The 20117-nt window shown below is 46.5% G+C and overlaps 2 protein-coding genes across 4 annotated transcripts in view; one reads left to right on the top strand and one right to left on the bottom strand.

Moving 5' to 3' along the window:
* PI4K2A (phosphatidylinositol 4-kinase type 2 alpha) overlaps nucleotides 1-2933 on the top strand; it is a 42306-nt gene extending 39373 nt beyond the window's left edge. Inside the window, exon 9 of the mRNA XM_037803678.1 lies at nucleotides 419-2933. Coding sequence (XP_037659606.1) covers nucleotides 419-580 — 162 coding nt within the window. The 3' untranslated portion in view covers nucleotides 581-2933. The remainder of the gene's footprint in view (nucleotides 1-418) is intronic.
* Nucleotides 2934-4007: 1074 nt separating this feature from the next.
* Nucleotides 4008-11271, bottom strand: AVPI1 (arginine vasopressin induced 1). 3 transcript variants are annotated; one of them, XM_037803684.1, is made up of 4 exons: nucleotides 11085-11271; nucleotides 8762-8899; nucleotides 5656-5952; nucleotides 4008-4624 (listed from the first exon to the last, which is right to left on the bottom strand). In XM_037803684.1, exons 3-4 carry the CDS (start codon nucleotides 5940-5942, stop codon nucleotides 4465-4467), a joined length of 447 nt encoding a protein of 148 aa, XP_037659612.1. In that variant the 5' UTR covers nucleotides 5943-5952; nucleotides 8762-8899; nucleotides 11085-11271; the 3' UTR covers nucleotides 4008-4464. The 3 variants fall into 3 exon arrangements, with proteins under 3 accessions (XP_037659612.1, XP_037659610.1, XP_037659611.1); XM_037803682.1 differs by lacking the exon at nucleotides 8762-8899 and having other exon boundaries at nucleotides 11085-11268; XM_037803683.1 differs by lacking the exons at nucleotides 8762-8899; nucleotides 11085-11271 and adding an exon at nucleotides 10754-11065.
* Nucleotides 11272-20117: the final 8846 nt, after the last annotated feature.

The raw sequence follows: 20117 nt of genomic DNA, 5'->3' as shown, positions 1-20117 counted from the left end.
AATACAGCATTATAACGTTTGAAACTGAATGTTTTGTGCAAATCCATGATTGCTTCTTTAGTCCTTAAAAATGGAATTGCTGAGAAAGAGAGTCTTTTCATTTTTAAGGTTTTGATGCTTATTGTCAGCTTGCCTTTTTGAAAGACTGTCCCAAGTTACAGTCCCACAGCACATGTAGGGGACTGCCTGTTTCTTCTGTGTCTTTACTAACTGGAAGGGCAAAAAGTAGTAGATTTTTGTTTTAATTTGTATTTTTAAAATGACTAGAGAGATTCTATTTATTACCCATCCATCTTTTAAATAGCCTTTTTGTATGATTTACCTCAGCATGTTGTTTACTTTTTTTATTGGCTTTTTTCCAGGGCAGACCTGGAATATCTAGGCCTTTCTCTGACTCATCTCGTTTTTCCCACTGCAGATTCTAAATCTGACCCAGGCCCTGAAAGACAACAAGAGTCCCCTGCACCTCGTCCAGATGCCACCTGTGATTGTCGAGACGGCCCGTTCCCACCAGCGGTCTTCTAGCGAGTCCTACACACAGAGCTTTCAGAGTCGGAAACCCTTCTTTTCGTGGTGGTAGCCTGAGAGGCAGGCAAAGGAGATATTGTCTGAGACTCGGGCAGGAAGAGGAAGCCTGGGGAGAGGGTTGCCGGAAAAGCCAGAGAAGCCAGTAGAGAGCAGCACCCTAACGAGCCCTCCCTCTCTGCTCGCCATCCCTCTCAGGGCTTCCCAAAGCACAGGGAGAAGCACAATCACAGGGACAGAGGGTGCTTCTGGGCCTTTCTGAGTGCTGGGGCTCCATACAAGAAGGAGCATCTCTCTTCCAGTGTTTTTTGATGGCAGGCTGGGAAATCCCCTTCTCTCCCTGCCACCCTGCTCTGTTGCAATTCCTCATTACTGGTTATGTTCTGCATCAGAAAACAAAACAAATTTAAATGCTAGCAGTAAAAGCCAGGCAGAGCCCCAGATCTTTTCACTTCAAAACCTCTTGTCCAGGTTTAAATTTATATGGACCCAGACTTTTGGGTGCCTTACAGCTTCTTACTCCTGTGAACCAAGGCTGTGTCATAGGGCAAGTGGGTGATACACAGGGTTGGGACAGACACAGAAGCCACAACTTTCTTTTAGGTTTTTGCCAAGTTTTCTTTTCCTCCTCCCACTAGTGCCACAGGTTGGCTGAAAGCCTCCAGACACAGTTCTCATTACAGGGATACTTTTTGCTGTAGACTTCCAGTAGTTCTGCATATGGTCATATGAACCCCCCTGCTTTCTGCCCCTAGTAGGGACCCAACTCTCTTCCCCAGGCCTGCAGCCTGGCTATCACTCAATAAAGGCAGGAAGGACTAGTCTAGTCATTTATATCTTAACAGGAAGTTGACTCCCTAGTATACAAAAGGGATCCACATGGCCTAAGTGTATGCCAGGAGCTGTACTTGGTTTATGGTTTAATTTACCCTAGCCTTGCTCTCTGAGCCCTTGGCCCTAGCCAAAGGTGATAAATTCTCCAAATCCTCTAATTTGACCTCTGATTTGTTTCTGTTCATTTAAATTTTGTTTTCCCCAACTGTTTTAACTTAGGACTTCAGTCATTGCCCCACATCGGTGAGGGTTCTGGGGTGGGTTTCTGCTCATAAGAGGACAGAATATTAGGTTCTTGGACCTTACTTTATGGTACCACTGCTGCTTGATGGAGGTGCTGGGATTTGTATTCTGACTCCTAATCGACAGCTTCCCATTGTTCCCTGGCGTCTTTCCATGGGCCGGTTTGTCCATGGCTTCTTGAGAGGGGCAGGGCCCAAAGAAAAGAGGCCTTCAAACTGTCCCCCAGAGCCTGCTCAGCCTAATGCGCTTCTTCTTGCTTCCATGTATCTTTTCCCCTAGCTGTCTCCCTTGCCAGGTGTCCAAGCCTTGTCTACACCAAAGCAAAGAGCAGCTTCAGGAGGGAGTAAAAAGGATGCCATCTATGGCTAAGGGGCCACTGGGTTCATGCCCTATGTTACTGACACTTGATGGTTCTGACACCCTGTGATTGGTCAGTCAGCCTTGGAAAGAAACTGTCATATTGGTTTGAAAAACAACCAAAGAAAGGGAGTAAGGACTATGGCTCTGTGCCCTCTGCTTGCCCAGCTCCCAAATCATGGAAGCAGAGCAGAGATTTGCAATCCTCTTGTCAGCTGGGACAGTTTGGTCCCCTTCCATTGCAGCCCCCAGGAGACAGCTTGCCCTGAGCTTCCACTCAGCTGACAGGAATATTCCATAAGAGCTGGATATGCATGCCCTGTGGAGGAAGGCACAGCTGCCCTGCTTGCCTGGCCCTGACAATCCCATCCAGACCACCTGGACTGTAGCCTTGAGAGCCATGTTTGAGAGAATACCTGCCCCCAGATTGCAGGAGCAGCAGGGCTCCCAGAGGCCCAAGGGGACCCTGGTGTGTGTGAAGATCCCCACAGACATCTTAACACAAAAATGTAGGTGAAGCTTCCCACCTGGGAACTTAGAGCCTGAAGAGTCTAAAGAGGAGCCTGGTTGCTTCTCCCTGCCAAGCCAAATCTGCACATTGTTCTGATCCAGACCAGCTCTGTGATCAGAAGGAAACTGGGTCCAATGTGAGAGGGAGCTGGAACCTGTCCCTGGCAGGCTCAGAGTGCAGGGCATCCTTTCCTGGCCTGTCTCCATTCTCCATTGGAGCCTGTTCTCAGGTTGCCTTGAATATGGACTTTGGGAGAGCCAGGGGCCCAGAGTGCCAGGACAGGCTTCTGGGTGGCACTCACAGACTGGCCCGTCCCTCTGCCAGCCATAGGCCCTGTTGCTTAATGTCAGGGAGTGGAGGCTGGGCTGAGAGTGCTGCTGCCCCTGTATTGTTCTTCTAAGGTACTGTAGAAATTGTATGTAATGTATTTAAATCATTGCAAATATATGAATAACAAATCCAATTCTGACCTTTTTTGTCCAGTTTTCTTTGGGGAAAGGAAGACGGAAGGTAGAATGCACTTTTAAGGACAAAAGAAGTGCCTGTGTCTCTGTGGAGTTCTGAGATACAGCTTCTGAGGCTAATTCCCTCTTGCAGAGGAAAATACAGGTCTTCAATTCCAAAGTCCAAAAAGCTCTGAAAACTGAAAGTATTGTTCATAACTCACTTAACACGAAAACCTGATCTGAACTCTTTGTTGGCAAATCCTGGAACCTACTCTGACGTGAAGCTATTTATAATCAATATGTATTCCTCTTAGTTTATGTATTTGTTGCAGAAATATTAATCTATTTCATTATGAGATGGTCCCCTACTAGGGATTATAAAGAATATGCATTGACTACTTCCTAAAAATAAAAAAAAATTATGAATTCCAAAATCATCTAGCCCAGGGGTTTGACCTGAACTTTAGGTGATGATAGTGGCTTCTCTTCTTATTTCACTAGGGAGCAGCCCTGCTCTGCCTGTGCACCCATTTGGAGCACTTTGAACCCTGGTTCCTTTGATGAATAATCAGGCACATAGGATGAAGGAGGGGAACTGAATGCTAATGAGCACATAATATATTTCTTTTGAGGGGAAGCCAGGATAGTAATAAAAAATCCTTACCATGGGAAACCTAGGATAGTGTAGGAGGCTCAAGAATGATGGCCCAGTGGTTGTCCCACCTCAGGATGGTGGGTTGGCCCATAGTGTTGAGGAAGTCAACCTAGGAGCTGGTGCCCACTACTTTGACTGCAGACTCATCCTACCCAAGGACCCACTGCCCACCATAACAGCCTTCCCAGGCACTAAGAACCTTCTCCCTTCTGTGGATCATGGCTGCCTACACAGACACACCTCTATCTCCTCCTGGCCTCTGGAAAAGTAGGCTGCAGCACAGGGATTCGGGGAGATGAGGGATGGCTGGGAAAGCAAAGGAGGCCAGCCCCATTTCTTCCTTCATAGGAGCACCTTGCAATGAGCCCTACCCCTAGCACCTTGACTTCAGAGACTCCGTTTCGGAATCCTCCCCTTCTGAGACAAACTCACGCAGTTCCTGATGCAAATGTTTTTATTTTCTACTTAACTGGTTTCCTTGTGCTGGTCTGACGAGGGCAGGTGCATGGGGTGGGCTGCTGGACCATGGGTTACAGTTGTAGCAGGAGGATCAGTAGCTCAGGTGATATGCTGAATCTGAGTGCTTGTCACTTGACTCCAGGGGGGTATCATGCAGCCCAGGCATAGTGTTAGACTGGGAAGGGCTGAGGCAGGAACTGTTGGTGTCTCTCCTCATTCTGGTGAGGAATGGATCCTAAATAACATACGGCCCAGTGGAAACCTCCAATCCTGTTATGACTTGAGTAAGCCAGTGGCAACGGTCTTTTCCTTTCATATACCTGTGTGGGGCTGCCCACATTAAGTCTCTTCCTCCTCCACCTCCCTGGACCTTTTTGGCAGAAATCCCTATAGTTCCTGGGGAAGACGCTTCCATTCCTGACCCCTTCTCTGGATCAGTGTCTAATCTGATGGAGATAGCTTGTGGGACCTGACTTCCTCCAGTTCTGGCGGATCCTGGCACTTGTCCTCCTAGAATTCAAATGCTGCTCACTGGTAGTTGTCTCCGTGGTACTGCTCTCTGGGCTGGCCAGTTGAGAGTAGGGCTCTGGGATTCTGCAGGGAACAAGTATATGACAAGCCAATATCAACAGGGTAGAATGAGTACTAAAGAGATTTTAGACAGGATGGACTTCAAGGCACACTGTCCTAGGCAAAATGAGACAAGGGCCCTCGTCTTTGTTTCTGTCCACCACCCCACCCCCATCCCGAGAGCATTAGGCAAATCTTTCATATTCCTCTGCTGTTGGATTAGATCAGAGTGTGTGAAACTCAACATTTCTCCAACTTCTTATCCTGTGTTTATGACAGAATCATTAATCAGTCATAATACTCTTCTTCCCATCTACCCAAGAGACCAGAGAGACCAAGTATCCTTCTTAGCAGGGTCTTTTAAACAGTAATTATTAATCAATTGGAGTTGATACAAGCAATGCAGCTGATTTGACATCTCAGGACCAGATGATCTCAGAAGGCCCATTCAAATGTAAAGTTCTGATTGTGGGCCCCAGAGAAGGCAACCAGAAGAATGGAGCCCAGAGTGTAACCCACAGTGATAGGTTTAGGCCACGCTGTTCAGCTCGGTCTCTTGCGGATCACTGTTCTTAGGGCTGGCAATGACCTAAGCAGAGAGGTGGGGTATTAGGGAAAGATGCTATCTCCTTAAGGCCAAGTCTCTTAATTTTTAACCCATGCCTCTATAGTACTTTGCTAGTCTTTGTAACCATACCAGCCAAGATTGTCTAACCAAGCTTATTTTTGGATTTTGGCATTCTACGATGGAATTTTTGGCTTTCAAATACTGTTTCTTACCTGGCTGAGAATCACTGCAGAGTGAGATGGTGTTGCTAGGACCTAGGCACCCCACCCCATAGGATAACATGCATAAGAGTTCACTGGGCCATAGATAACTCGAATAGTAACAGCAATGTGTTGAGTGCCAACCCACTGGATGGTACTGTGTAGACCTTACAACAAATGCAACATTAGGAACTTCACAGTGAGGCCAAGACTAGCTCAGCCAGAAAACTGTCAAGCAGCACCATTAGCTCTCTCCTTCCCTCAGCCCTCCGGTCTCAGGAACCTACTTGAGCCCGCCGCAGTGGTGGAGCACATGGCCCAGGGGTTTCTGCCTTGGGGGCCTCTTCCTACGCAGCCTCCTCAAGGCTTCCGCCACCCGGTGGTCCCCTGCACACTTCCAGATGATCTGTGCCCGTTCCTCAGCCAGCTGGTCCCCACTGCTTTGAAACAGGGCCTGGATCTGCAGGAGCTCAGCATCCTGAAAGATGTTGGCTGAGGCCTGTTTGCGGCCCCGGGCCACAGTTGGGGCCTGCCAGGAGGGCGGCTCACTCACCACCGAGGCTGGGGTGCCCATCTTGGGAGCTCTGAGGAAGGAAAGCATAGAGACATCAGCAACTCAGCAGGCCCTTCCCAAGCCTGGGGTCCTGGCAAATGCAGGGGCTTCTGGTGTTATCATTCCCCCGGAACCAAAGTAGAGTAAGTCTCTTTTCCTAAAATCACTTTAATTTCCTAGGGCCCCTTGGGGAAATTAATAGTGATACTCAAACATTAAGTGCTTATTATATGTTAGACGTGTATTATTCTCTCTTTTAAGACTCACAGCAACCTGTGAGTTGTTTAATTATTGTTTATCCCCATTTAACAGATGAAGTGTGACTCGAGACATTAAATGACTTGTCTCTGCTCACAAAGCCAAGGGGAAGCACAGAGCTAGGAGTAGAACCCGGGTCTGTCAGGCTCTCAAGTCCACGCAGAGCCCAGGGTACCCATGTTCTAATGATAACTAACGCCAGCAGCAGCTCAAATTTGTTGAAAACTTAACACGTAACAGGCACTGCTGTAAAAGCTTTCAACACATAATATCATGGAAATGTAAGCACATAAGCCCTCTTATCCTCTCCATATCACAGAGAAGGAAACTGAGGAACAGGAAGGTTAAGTAACTCACCCACAGCTATGCAGTCAGGACTAGAATCCAGATCTCTCTGATACACAGAGGTAAGAGAGGGCTTGTGGACTTGGGCTACTCATGTTGAAGTCCTGCTTCTACCTGCCCACCTTTGAGGGTGTGCCCCTGCAGGCCTGGGCCCCCGCTTCTTCATGTGTAAAATACCAGCTGATACCAGTACCTACTTCTTAAGGTTGATGTGAAGATTGAATGAAGACACACAAAGCCTTTTAGAATGGTTCCCAGAGCACATGGTAAGGGCCCAGTGTTCTACTGTTCTGCCTTTCCAGCTATAAAATTGAGAAGAGTCATCCCTGACCCCATTTTTAAGAACTTGGGGATGAACCAAGTCCATATAGTTTAGTTAGCACGGTATGAAACAAACCAATCATCTAACCACTGTGCAAAGGACCTACGGAGAGAGAGGTGGGGACAGAAGAGAATAACCTTCCTGGCTGCAAAGCTGGAAGATAATATCATGGACAGAGGGCTAAATTTATAAGAAAGTTCAATAAAAATTCCCTCATCATATCCAGAAAATTAGAATTAAATTATATTCTTCGGTTGTAAATAATACACTGTAAATAATAAAGGCATAAGAAGCTCATCCTTTTATCTCTAGTATGGCCTGAAAAACTAGGGGATTAGAAAACAGCCTGGAGACAAAGGAAGACCAAGAACTTTGGCTTTACACCGAACTGGGCTTGAGCCCCAGCTCTGCCACTCTACTAGTTGCTTACTTACTCAACTCCTCTGAGCCTCTGCTTCCTTCACTGTAAAATGGGGATGATGATAACCATTTCTTGGTGTTGCGAGGATTAAATGAGCCTAGATCAGGCACCAAATAAGAGCTAAATAAATGCAAATGCCCCTCTCTTTTGGACCTTCCTTTTCCTCTGAGCAGTCTGGCCTGAGCCAGCCAAGGACAAGCCTGTGCTCCCTCCCCCTCCCAGCCCCAGGCCTAAAGGTTGTCAGGGAGAGACAGACTCACCCAGCTCCTTCCAAAGGCCTGGCTGCCTGGATCACACCTAGCTCTCTAGTTAGTGACAGTTATCTGTCAATCATCAACCATCAACCAGCTTTAAACGGGTGGGGCGAGGGTGGGGGGAGAGTTAAAATATATTTAAATAAAATATTTACAAACTTGTAGGAAATTTCAGCAGTATAGAATCTTGTAAATAAAAGCATTTACATTTTCCCATCCCCCAACCCTGTAAAGAAGTAATCCTTAAACTAACCTGCCCTTTGTTCTCTTGTGAGTTTGAACCATCTCTGCACCCTATTCAGACTTAGCAAATATGATTTTCCCTCCCTTGCCCTGGCTTTCCCTCCTCCACACCCAAAAGGCCACCCTCTTTATTCTGTTTATTTCCACACTTACCCTGTCCCAGTTTCTGGACCTTCTATCATAAGGACTCCACTCTCTTTTCAAAAGATTTACTAACTAAACCTTCAGAAGACTCCCAGATAAATTAACTTCATAGAAATTGTGCTTTTTATCTGGAAAAATAGCAATTTTAAAAGCCACCTCTCCTTAGGCTCTATTATAGGAAGCCAATTAAAACCTAATACATGTGGTAACTAAGCCCCTAGAACTGGATGATATAAAAACACTGTGTCCAGAAAACAACAGTCACTAAGTAAGACTTTTAAGGTGATAAGTAAAAGATAACTATCAGATGTTTATTCTGTATCAGGCAATATGTTTGATTTCATTTAATCCTCAAAACAATGCTAGGAAATAGGCACTGTTATCCTCATCCCATTTCACAGGAGAGCAAATGGAGGCTGAGACCCAGGTGTAAGCACCAGTGTCCCAGTCGCAGCCGGAAGCTGGTCCAGGTGGCTGCAGATCGTGCTTTTAAACAGATGAGTGGCCTCCACAGCCAAGCAGCTCAAGGTACATTTCTTCACAAGATTTCTGTGAGAAGGGCTTCGCTGTTCCTACCTAATTCCCTAATTGACAAAGGAAAAAATGCTCCATCAGAATGGGAAGGACAGTGAGTTATCGCACATGCAAGATAGGGGTGGAATTTTCTGATTTATTTTAGTCTATTCACTAGACTCTAGAGCGAGGACTGTTTACCGGGTGACAGGCTGGCCCAGCCTTGAACCTGTGGCACCCTGACAAGGAAGATCCCCAGCCCCAACAAGAAAATCTGGAACCACTACCCAGCTCAGTACACAAAGCACTGGCTTATGAGTCAGAGGATCAGGTCACTCACTTGCTCAGGGGCCTCAGGCAATTCCCTTCACCTCTCTGGGCCTGTTGCCCTCTTACATCTGTAAGAACAGGTGGATGCTGATGGTCTTTGAGGGTGTGTTCCAGCGTTGAAAGTCAATGATTCCACGACGAGGCTGGTCTGCACAGGAGGAGGGAGGGTTTGCTTCCCTGCCAGGAACTAGAAGCTACAGCATGTCTAGACAGGTCTGGCTAACTAGGTACCAGGGAACTCCCAGCTACTAGCTCCCCTTCTCCTCCCTTCTCAATCTTCCCTGGAAGCCAGGCACTGTTTTGCTGCAATCAGCTAGGGGAATAGGGTCTAATAGAAGACAGAACTTACTGCTCTAAAGCACTCTAGTGGCCTAGGCTGTTCAATCATTACTTTTCCCCTAATTTCCTGAACAAGACCTTTATCCAGAAAAGCCAGTGCAAACTTGAACAATGGCACTTTTTAAAACTGGAAAATGAAGCCAAGAGGCTATTAAAAGATTACAAATGGATCTTTCTTTTCAGAGCTGACATAAAAGAAGATAAGTATGGGTCTGTGAGCAAATGAGAAAAAACTGATTGCAAAATACTTCAATTTGACAGAAAGTAGGTTAAAAATGAACCCTCAAAGAAAATACCAAATGTTGAAAATGACAAAGTTCAGCTTGTTTTGAAATAGGCAGTATGGGAAGAATTGTAGAGCGTTAACAAAGAAGTATATTTAAAAAGTGACTCACCATGCAATGAATATGGTGCGCAACTGAGAATTCTTTGTTACATATGAAGTTTGGTTTGGATGACTACTCTAGGTGAATATCTCACTGTGATCTCAGGGAGGCATGAATAACCATGAGAAGCAGAACATACTTGTGTGAGCTGGCAAATCCTGGTTCCTCACTCAGTTTTCCCCCTTTGGATAACACTGGAGGCCAAGGGCCTCTTAGGAAGAGAACTGGGTGGTCTGGCCCAAAGCACAAATCAACTTGTAGTCTGGGCCTGAGACTCTGCACAGACATGCCATTGGGCAGCAGCCAAAATCTTGGGCTTCTCAAGTGGGAGGCCCATTCCAAATGGCCTTGTGGGCCTCCCACTCCACAGGACCTCCCGGCAACCATGTATGCTTAAAAGAATTAGACACATGTTGGTCTCCAAATCTGTGCCCCAGGAGGTGGAGAAAGAAACTAGGCCCTGTCCCCAGACCAATTCTCAGATATGACCTGGTAATAAACTGCTGCCCGATCTAGGAATAAAGTGTTCAGGAACTCTGTATTCTAGTGTGCCACTGATAGCTGGGTGACTTTGGGCAAGTCTCAGGTTGCTCATCGTCAAAGTGCTGACCATAAATAACTCTTAAAAAGATAAAAAGTATACAAAAGCACCCATCCAGGACCTGGCATACAACATTCAATATACGTTGGTTGAATGAATGAATGAATGTCAGGGAAAAGCTGTTTACCCACCAGGATCTATAGAACCATTGTCATTTTCATCATCATCACCTTCATCAAACTTCAGGAAAGGGGGCTTTCATTCTTGGGAGAAGGGGGCAAAGGGAGATGGATTCATCTGTGGATTTTAAGTTACTGACACTGAGGTGGCTTACTCTGTTCAAACCCAGAATGATGAACTTTGAGATGGGGAATCTCTTTAAGTCTCACAACTATGAGGAGGCACTATAATTACACCCATTTTACAAATGAGAAAGCTGAGCTCAGAAAGGTTAAGTGACAGGCCCAAAGTCACACAGCGGCTAGGTAATGAGGTTGGGATATAAACCCAGGCAGTCTGACCCCAGAGCCCATGCTGTCTACCACTGTTAACTCTTGTTTATGCCAGATGGCTAAACAAGGAGAAGGAAGAACCGAGAAGGGTCTGAAATGTTTCGGAACCTGCTACCTGCTTCTGTGGATTTTAGAGGGCTCAGGGATCCAAAGTCGGAACTCCAAAGCAAGCCTCTGTGCCCTGGGCACTCCACGTTCCGCAGGGAGTTCGAGAGATTACTCACCACGCTGAAGGGCAGCGCGGACAGACATCACTTCGGGATCCGGGCAAACTAAGACGCGCCCACCCCAGCCCCCTTCCACGGCGCGTAGCTCTGGCTTCCTGCTGCGAAAGTGCTCACAAGGGCCGGGTGGCATTCACCGGCAGGACAGGAGCTTGGGAGAGGCTATCCCGGTCGAGGGTACACGGAGATATCCCCAGCACGGTCGACCCTTGTTTCGCAGAACCACGGGCCTTTAAGTGACTCTGGGAGTTCGAGTCCCAGCTGCACCGCAGCTCTGACAGCTCGCCCGCCTCCCACCGCAGCGCCGAGGCCGGGCCGCCGACCTACGTACCTGGCTCGGGCCTCCAGAGTCACAGCCACGATTCCCCGAAGAAAACGTCCCGGAACAGCCAATCCTCGGCCGGAGCCGTGGCGCGAGCTCCCGGGAGAGCCTGCCTAACTCCAATGCGGAGACTCCGTGGGCCAATCGGCGGCGGTTGAGGGGCGGGGGGGCGTGTCCCTGCCCCGCCCCCTTCCCTCCGCCGACCACCAAGACTCGGAGCGAGGGTTCCCGAGTCCAATCAGTGGCGGGGGAGGCGGCGAGGGGGCGTATGCATCCGAACCTTCCCTCCGCCCCCAGCCTCCGCCGCGCCGCGCCGGGAGGCACTCCCTTCACTGACGTCAGCCCCCAGAGCGGACGCGGTTTTCCTGGCGCGCGATCGGGGAGGGGCTGCATTCCTGCCTCAGGGTGCGGCTGCAGCTGGCCTTGCCGATGACGCGTAATGGGTGCCCCTTCCCCTGGGCCGGAGGCCGACGCGCACGGCGCGGAATACCCTGCAGCGCGTGGCCCTGTGCCGACAGACCTGCGGTTCCTTAAACTCTCTTCCCAGCCCACGTGTCCAATGGCTCCAGCTTTGAGGGAGAGGAGGGGCCAGGCTTTGTAGTGGTCAGACCTTGGGCTTCAGAGCCAGAACGTCGTTGGTTCTAATCTTCGCTCAGCTGTGCGCCCTTGGGCCAGTTATCTAAACAAGACAAGCATTAGAGGTTTTTATTCATTCATTCGACAACAGCTTACTAGGGACCCATCCTGTCTGAGCTCCTTGACAGTGAACAGGAGAGACCTACAACCCTTTCCTTCCTTAACTTTAAAGTCTAATAAAGGAAGCAGACAAAACATTTCTTATGTGATTGCAATTGTGACAAATGTTTCGGCTGTACAAGGGTAAAACAGAGGGACCTAAGCTCCTTTGGGGAAGTCCTGGAAGTCTGAGAGAGTGACATTTGAACTGGGGTAAGGAGAGGTTGAAGTTAAGTGAAGGTGAGTGGTTTGGGGAAGAGCCATTAAGAGGTAATCACTTGTGCTAAGGCCAGGAAGTAGGTTGACTGAGGAGGAATTGAAAGGAGGCCTTGAGGTGAGGCTAGCAAGGCAGAGTGGTGGGGAAGCAGAAGGCAGAGGCAGGCAGTGAAGAGTTTCCACTTGATCCCTTAAGGGATTTTAAATGGAGGAATAACATTACATATAATTATTTAACAGACATCTCTATAGAACTTATTATGTGCCACGAATGCCAGTCAGAACTTTACGAATATTAGCTCCTTTAATCCTCATGACAAATTTGTGTTTTTAAAACACACTCTAGCTGCAGCTTGGAATTTGGACTGTGGGGGCAGGAGTGGATGCAGGCTGTCCAGGAGGTTCTCCATAAATGCTTGTTGTCTTCTTTGGAAGATAATGGGTTGTTTGTGCATTGGCTCAGAAATTAGTCAGGAGGGGTGCCTGAGTATAGGCAGCTAAGTCTCCCTGACTTCTTTTTCATTTCAAAGCTGGCCTTGGTATTTATTTAAATTTGATTTTCTCTTCCGTAAAGATTCCAAGGGGGTGGAATTTGTGGGCCCTTTTTGCAAGGGATGTGTGTGTTTGGGGGCCTTTCCTCCTTGTCTCATGATCTCCAGTTCCTCTCTCTGTCCTTCTGCACAAAAAACAACATCAGCAAGTGTTTTGCTGTAGCTAAAAGGGTTTTACCAGTGACTTCTCTTTGCTTTCCCTGAAGCCCTGGGGCAATGTTGAAAAGAACAAAGAAATCAGCAATGATCATCTCCAGTGGAAAATATTGCTGCAAAGCCTTCCAGCCAACTTCCTGGTTAAGGAAGGGACTGTGCAGGCTTCCAAACCAGGAGGCTGGGGTTCCCAACCAGGAACTCCCTCTACCCCACTGTAAACAACAGGAAGGACAAACTTTTGGCATATCAGTGCTTGGAGAACCTAGGAATTCCAACCCACGAGCTCAGATGAGCAGAATAGGGAACTTGCTGCTTCTGGGTCAGAAGTGACTAATGGCTGGGGGGAGAATATCTGGTGTCTCTAAACATTTTTGCAGGCATGTGACCATGTGCTTACCCCACAGTGGAACCACTTCTGTTGTTACAGCTCTGTGATTCAATGTCTCTGATGAGATGGGGCACTTCCACAGTTGCATGGGCTAAGTGGGGCCTCAGGATGGAGATTTGGCAGTGGGCCTTCCACCAGGAGTCAGGGCATCTGGGATCCACAGAATGGTGCTGGAGGCAAAACCACCCCAACAGGGCCTGATTAGGGAGCGTCTGCTCTGGGGAATGGACACCTGGTATAATTCAGGCCAAGATTTTAGTTCTAGGTCCCAGATTAGGGGGAAGCAAGCTAGGAACTCATCTCAGGTGCAAAATTTAAGGGGTGCTGAAAACTCAGTAATTATGATAAATAGTATTGTAATGCCAAATTAAAAAAAAAATCAATGCAAAAAATCCATAATGAACAAAATATCAAAATTTAACATAAGGCCAGGATGTTGTTGTTTGTTTTATGACCCTATGTTATTATGCAATGGGAACATTCTTCAGCCCACAGTTCCCAGGGGTGTGGACACTGTCGAGTCCCCTGCCAAGCAGGTTTATAAGGGTGGCAATGGCATGCCAACAGATGGGCAATGGGGGGCTTTATATGTAGGCATGTTTTTCCATTGCAGAGCTTTTATTAACTTTTCTATTTGAGTCAAAATATGGGAGAATATTTTAATAAATGCATATGGGGCACACATTTTTCCTTTTGCCTCTGGCTCCAATATGTTCTGGGTTTTATCCTCAAGGGGAGTAGAGTCTAGATAAGGGGTTTAAACTGTTCAACCTTAGGCAAATGACTTAACCTCTCATCTGTTCAGATGAGTTTCCTCATCTGTGACATGGGAATAACCATTGCCATCTCTCCGTGTAGCTGTGAAGCTGAAATGAAGCACTTACATACAGCTCGCTGCAGAGGCAAAACCAGCATGAATCCCTTCCCTCTCTCTCCCCATTCTGCAGCAGTTGTTCTCGCAGTTGGACACGTGGTCCCCCAATGGGTTTGTTGTTGCCTTTAGTTCTGTTCTGTGGAGTCGGCTGTAGCATCCTGAAAACTTTCACACTCAGCTGATAAGCTACAGAGTGACTTTTGAATCAACTCTGTTTTTCTTGATAATCATGGTCATTCTAAGCATTTTTAAAAGTTTCCTTCTGCTTATGACATTACACAAAGCAATTTAGACTATAGCCCTTCTCTTGGAACTTACAACCTGAACAGGCTGAAAATAGCAAATATAGAAACACTTAAAAAATTAGCATTCATGTAGATTAGAGTTAAAGGTATCAGTATGAAGTCATGGTTTTTAATTTATGGATAAGTCAATCTAGCTATAAATGTATGTGTATGTTTGTATGTGTTTGTGCGTGTGTGTCCCTAGCTCTGCCTGCTGGGAGGGCCTAGAAGCAACAACACTGCACAGAAATAAGCATGCTTAATACCCAGATACTGGTTTTGCAATACCGTTCCCCATAAAAAGAACCATGGCTCCTTGAAGAAATGGTTGATTCTAGCACTAGGATTGAGAAAGTACAGGATGAGCCTGGAACATCTTGTCTGCCAGAAAACAAGGAAGTACTCAAAGAATGGTGGAGACATGTCAAAAGGACCTGGAGTCAGTTTAACAGGGCTCCCACTGGCCTAATGCAGGGCTACTGAGCATCAGGATAAAATATGACAGCACCAGATTATAACCCAATGAATAAAATAAGAATACATGAGTCCATAGCAATATAAATAAATGACTAAACAAACAGGGGGGAAGAGAATGCAAACCAACAAATGTAGAAGGAATGATGCAGTTAGAAAGTCATTAATGGTTACTAAAACTAGTGGATGAAAGCTTATTGAAGCCCAAGATATTTACACAGTCAAAAAGGTCTCTCTTCACAAATTATTAATTAAAAGGGAAAGATGGTAACTATAGTGGAGTTCCTAGCAGACACCATCTTGATCAAATGATCAAAGTTAATATCACCAATGTTCAGACAAATCAGTGTCACATCTCTTGATATGAGGCCCTGAGAAGGACACAACATCACTCCATGTTATTCCTGCGAAAAATGCCTAATCTGCATCGAATCACAAGGCAACATCCAAGGATAGTCTACAAAATAAACTGGCCTGTATTCATCCAAAATGTCAAGGTCAAGAAAGACAAAGAAAGGCTGAGGAACTGTTCCAGATTAAAGGAAACTCAAAAGATACAAAAACTAAATGTAATGCATGATCCTGGATTGGGTCTTGGGCTGAGAAAAAGGAAACAGTGATAAAAGACATTACTGAACAACTGTTGAAATTTAAATATGGACTAGGGTGTGAGAAAGTAGTATTATATTAATGTGAAATCTTGTGATTTTGAAAATCATACTGAAGCTATGAAAGAAAATGCCCTTGATCTTAAGAAATACATACTGAAGAATTTAGATATAAAGGGGCAGGATGTTTTCAATTCAGGCTCAAGGGGTTCAGAACCGTGTGTGTGTGTGTGTGTGTGTGTGTGTGTGTGTGTGTGTGTGTGTGTGTAGATAGGAAAACAGGAAGAGAATGATGAAGATAATCAATTGATAAATTTAGGTTAACAGAATTATGGGAGTTGCTTGTGTTATTCTTGCAACTTCTCTTAAATTTAAAATTGTGTCAGTTTCTGTGGGTTAGGAGTCTGGGCAGGGCTCGGCTGGGTTCTGTGCTTGGGGTTTCCCAGTTTTGGGGAGCTGGAGGCTAGAGGCTGCCCACAGCTTCTAGAGGCTTCCTGCAGTTCCTTGCCACATGGGCTTCCCCAATGGCTGTTTACTTCCTTGAGCCAGGAAGGAGAGTCTCTGAAGCAAGTCTGCTATCAAGAGAAAGTTTTACCTAACCTAAAAGTAATCACAGGAGTGACATTCCATCACATTTGCCATAGCCAGAGCTTCCTTTGGTTAGAGGCGTCCTTTGTTTAGAAGCAAGTCGCAAGTCCCATCCCTACTCAAGAAGAGGGGATTATACAAGGGCATGGACATCTGGAGACAGAGATCATGGAAAGCCACCTTACAGTCTACCACCAGGGGCCAGGGAGGGCTGCGTCTGGAAACCAGAGGATTCTCGGAGTCCCTGGGAGTGCTTCCATGTCCGATAGTGATGGTCACAGGAAATTACAGCCACCAAAAAAAGGCAGGATGAGTGAGGCCTCAGACCCTTCAGAAATGAAATTGTGGGTTACTCCAACAAGTAAAGAAACCTGACCATCTGAAGGACTGGCTGAGAGCAGGGGGGAGTATGGAATAGGTAATAAAATAAGGAAGCCATAGATATCAATTATGGACTGTGACCAATTACAAAAAATGACTGTAGTAGTTTTGCATGTGTATATATGTTGTTTTTTACATGTTAACCATTTTCTCTATTTCTTTTGTTTTTAGTTTATAGGTAAGTTGTTGGAAGTTAACGTTATAATTTGGTCTTTAGGTAACAGAATACTCCATGGAGCTACAACAATTTAAGAAGTATTTAATATAGCCAGTGATATAGACTGTTGGGACTGTGTATCTCCTCCTTTTGGAGAATCAGAACTATTCCACAGATTAAGAAAAATAGCTGTATCTCTGAAGACAAACTGGCACAGTGCCCTGTAAGTATTTCTCCTTTGTCAGCTGGCATTACATTCAGCTTTATCAGGAGAGGTGCTGGAAAGACTGTAGGCGGAAAGAGTTTCTCTTCTTGGTTCTGGTGTGCTCCTCTCACCAGCTCCTGAAGCTCACGAAGATTCTCCAGTGCCCATCTCCTGGAGCACTTATGGCTTCTCCAGCACCTGGATCCTACAGTACACACAGTGGCTAACAGCCTCCTTTGTCACCCCCTTAGGCGGCTTTGCAATAGGTTTTGAGGTGCAACACCTCCCTGTGAATGACTTCCCCTGGCACCCAGACAGAAGATTTCCAGCAGGTTCCACCAGTGCAGCAGCTCATCAGCTTCTTTGCCATCCAGTGAGTCACAGCCATGCCCTTGCCAATGAGGTCTGGTTCTTAAGCCGGGGGACGGTGTGTGTGTGTGTGTTGGGGGAGCTCTTCCTTGGGGTCTATCTCAGGCCTAGAGGTAGTGGCTGCTCCTATATCTTCTATCCCTGTATTTTAGAGTTCTTTTTACTTCTTATTTGCCAATCCCTCAGGATTCTGTTACAGCAAATAATTCTTTATATTATACTTTCCCTGTTTAAATTAATGTGTGGTTTGTGTCTCCTGATGGGACCCTGCCTGACACAGTGGAGGACAATAAGCCTGGTAGGATGGTGAAGAAGGACGAAGAACTTCTGTTGGGAGCAGGGTTTTGTCTGCAATCCCGGGATACATTGAGAATCAGCGACCTGGGTGCCAAAGCTCTTTTGAAAAATAATATTGATGATAAAGCTAACACATATCGTTCTCTGAGCACTTTATCTCATTTAATCCTTCCAACAGCCCTATGAGGTAGTACCACTATTTTTAATCTCATTATACCAATGAAAAAGCTGAGGTTACGAAACGTGCAGGGTCGCTTATAGCTGCTAAGTGATGTGCTCCAGTTATAACTGCTGCAAAACAAACTATCCCCCAAATTTAGCAGCATAAAACACCATTTTATTATGCTCATGGATTCTGTGGGGCAGGAATTCAGACAGGGCACTGTGGCGATGGCTTGTCTCTGCTCTACAATGTCAGGACATCAGCTGGGAAGACCTGAAGGCTGGGGTTGAACTGGACAGCTGGGGCCTGGAATCATCTGAAAACTCATTTCTTATATGTCTGGCACCTGGGGCTGGAGGGCTTTGGTGACCTCTCAATGTGACCTGGAACTTGGTGGCCTCAGAATAGTTAGACTTCTTACATGGTGGCTCAGGGCTACACGTGTGAGTTCTAGCCAACAAGGCAGGAGTTGCATTGCTTTTTTTGACATAATCTAGAAGTCATACAGTGTAATTTCTGCCATTCTGTTAGTTACAAGCCTCCAGATTCAAGGAGAGGTGACACACACCCAACCTCTTGATAAAGAGGAGTGTCAAAGAATATGTAGTCATTAACTAACAAACAAACAACCACCACCACCAGACCCAGGCATTTAGGATCCAGACCCTCTATGTGCTTAATTACAGTGCTATTGCAAGGAATAGAAATCTGTTCAAATAAACAAGAGTGAAGTAGTTGGGAGGGCAGTTACTATAAAGCTACTGCGTGTTCATAGAAATGAAGACCAGTTGGATGACCTGGAGCCAAGTCAGAAGCAGCTGTTCTTTCTCTCTCATTCTCTCATCTCTGCACGTCTTCCCCTTTCTCTTCTCTGCAGATCAACTTCCTCTGCTCTACTCAATTTCTACTCCCCCTAAATTCCTCTCATGCTCTAGCTTTGGCTACCTCAGTAGTAGCCCTACATGATCATTTAGCCAAATCCCAGGAAGAGGAACCTGATAGGCCCAACTTGGGTCAGAACTGGAGTGGAGGAATTAAGGGCAGCCTCTGATAGTAAAAATATGCCCATCTAGAGCCACTGTCCCAACAGGGATGGGGGGGGGGGGGCTGCCACGAGGGAGGCAGGTCTCGAAGCATTTCAACTCTACTGACGATTGTTGCTCCCTGGGTGCCACAACTGCTGGCAACTCTGACATCTCCCTGGTGGGTCAGGGCAAGATCCTCTTGGGTGTCTAGTGGCTTCTGTGACCTTTGATCTCTTTGAGCCATGTTCCACTCTACCTATCTAGGTCAGGTTGGGACTTTTTGGCAGCAGAGAGAAAACCAGAGTTGAAGGAAATTTCCATAATTCCCCACATCCTTAACCTAGCCCAGCGGTTCTGAGGCCCCAGTGGTATGAGGAAGTTGGAGACCCAGATGATGGTGGAAGAGAAACCACATCTGCTTTTGCTGTATGGTTTGGGTGGGTAATGTTTTGAAAAAGAATCTTTTGTGAGACAGGGAACTGAGAAAGTACATGGTTAGAAAAGTAGACTCAGGGAATCTGGGGCAGCCGTGGTGTTTCTAGTGCTCAGGACATCTACATTTACTTCCTGGTCTGCAACTTACATGTTACGTCTGTTGCCTTTGCCCCGTCTCTTGGGGGTGGCACAGAGAGGCTCAGGTGGATGTCAGGCATTCGGTGGGTTTCTGTCACAGCTGAGGAGCAGTGAACTTGGGAAACCCACCACTTTTTTAGTAAGCACCACTATTATAGTAAGCAATAGGCAAGCCTGCTCATGCTTGATATAAACATAACCCCAAAAATGGTTGGGTAAAGAGCAGTCATGGCCTTGCATGCCCAGCAAGAACATCCAGACATGTTCAGGACCCATGGTGGACTGCCTCTCCCCAAAACGCCTGACCCCATCTCTGTTTGTAGAAATTCTATCCATCCTCAAATGACACCTCATTCTTAAACTTCATCCATTCCTGCGGGTGTGAACTCTTGTAAACAGGACTTTTTGATGAGGTTACTTCAGTTAAGGAGTGGCCCAGCCGATTCAGGATGGGTCATAACCCTATTACTGAAGACCCTATAGGGAAGGTCACCTCAGAGAGACAGCTAGAGAGAGCAGCCAGAAGCTGAACATCAACGGAAGAAAAAGAGAAGCCAGGAGAGGCCACTGTGTGCATTACCATGTGCCAGAAAAGCCGAGGACCGAGGACGGCCAGCATTCAGCACCAGAGGCCACAGTCTTCTGGGAGAAAGCATTGCCTTGTTGATTCCTTGTTTTGGACTTCTCCTATCCTCAAAACCGTGAGCCAGTAAAGTACTGTTGTTTAAGCCAACCCATTGCACGATGTTTGCTTCAGCAGCCAGGAAATGGAAACACACAAACCCTCTCCTTCCCTCTGTATTTTCTTTAAGACCTTCATCTATAACTCCCCTTCCCCTACCCGGAGAGTGCACACACCTTGAAGGCACGAGTGGGCCCTCTTCATTCCTGCCTTCTCCATCCTGATTCTGTTTGCATCTCGCAGGCGCTTTGACCGTATTTGTTGAGTTGGATGGAATCAACATTTTTCTGAATAGTTATGCTTCTCCAGAGAGTCT

The sequence above is a fragment of the Choloepus didactylus genome, chromosome 15 (assembly GCF_015220235.1).
Source record: "Choloepus didactylus isolate mChoDid1 chromosome 15, mChoDid1.pri, whole genome shotgun sequence".
Classification (NCBI taxonomy): Eukaryota; Metazoa; Chordata; class Mammalia; order Pilosa; family Megalonychidae; genus Choloepus; species Choloepus didactylus.
Note: the sequence above shows the minus strand (reverse complement) of the source record. Positions and strands in the feature narration are given on the sequence as shown.

Bases quoted from the DNA above. Each gene is read 5' to 3' on its own strand.
- AVPI1 (XM_037803684.1), bottom strand. From the start codon at position 5,942: ATGGGCACCCCAGCCTCGGTGGTGAGTGAGCCGCCCTCCTGGCAGGCC. The intron at 4,625-5,655 runs GTAGGTTCCTGA...TGTTCCCTGCAG, and splicing joins CACCACTGCGGCGGGCTCAA to AATCCCAGAGCCCTACTCTC.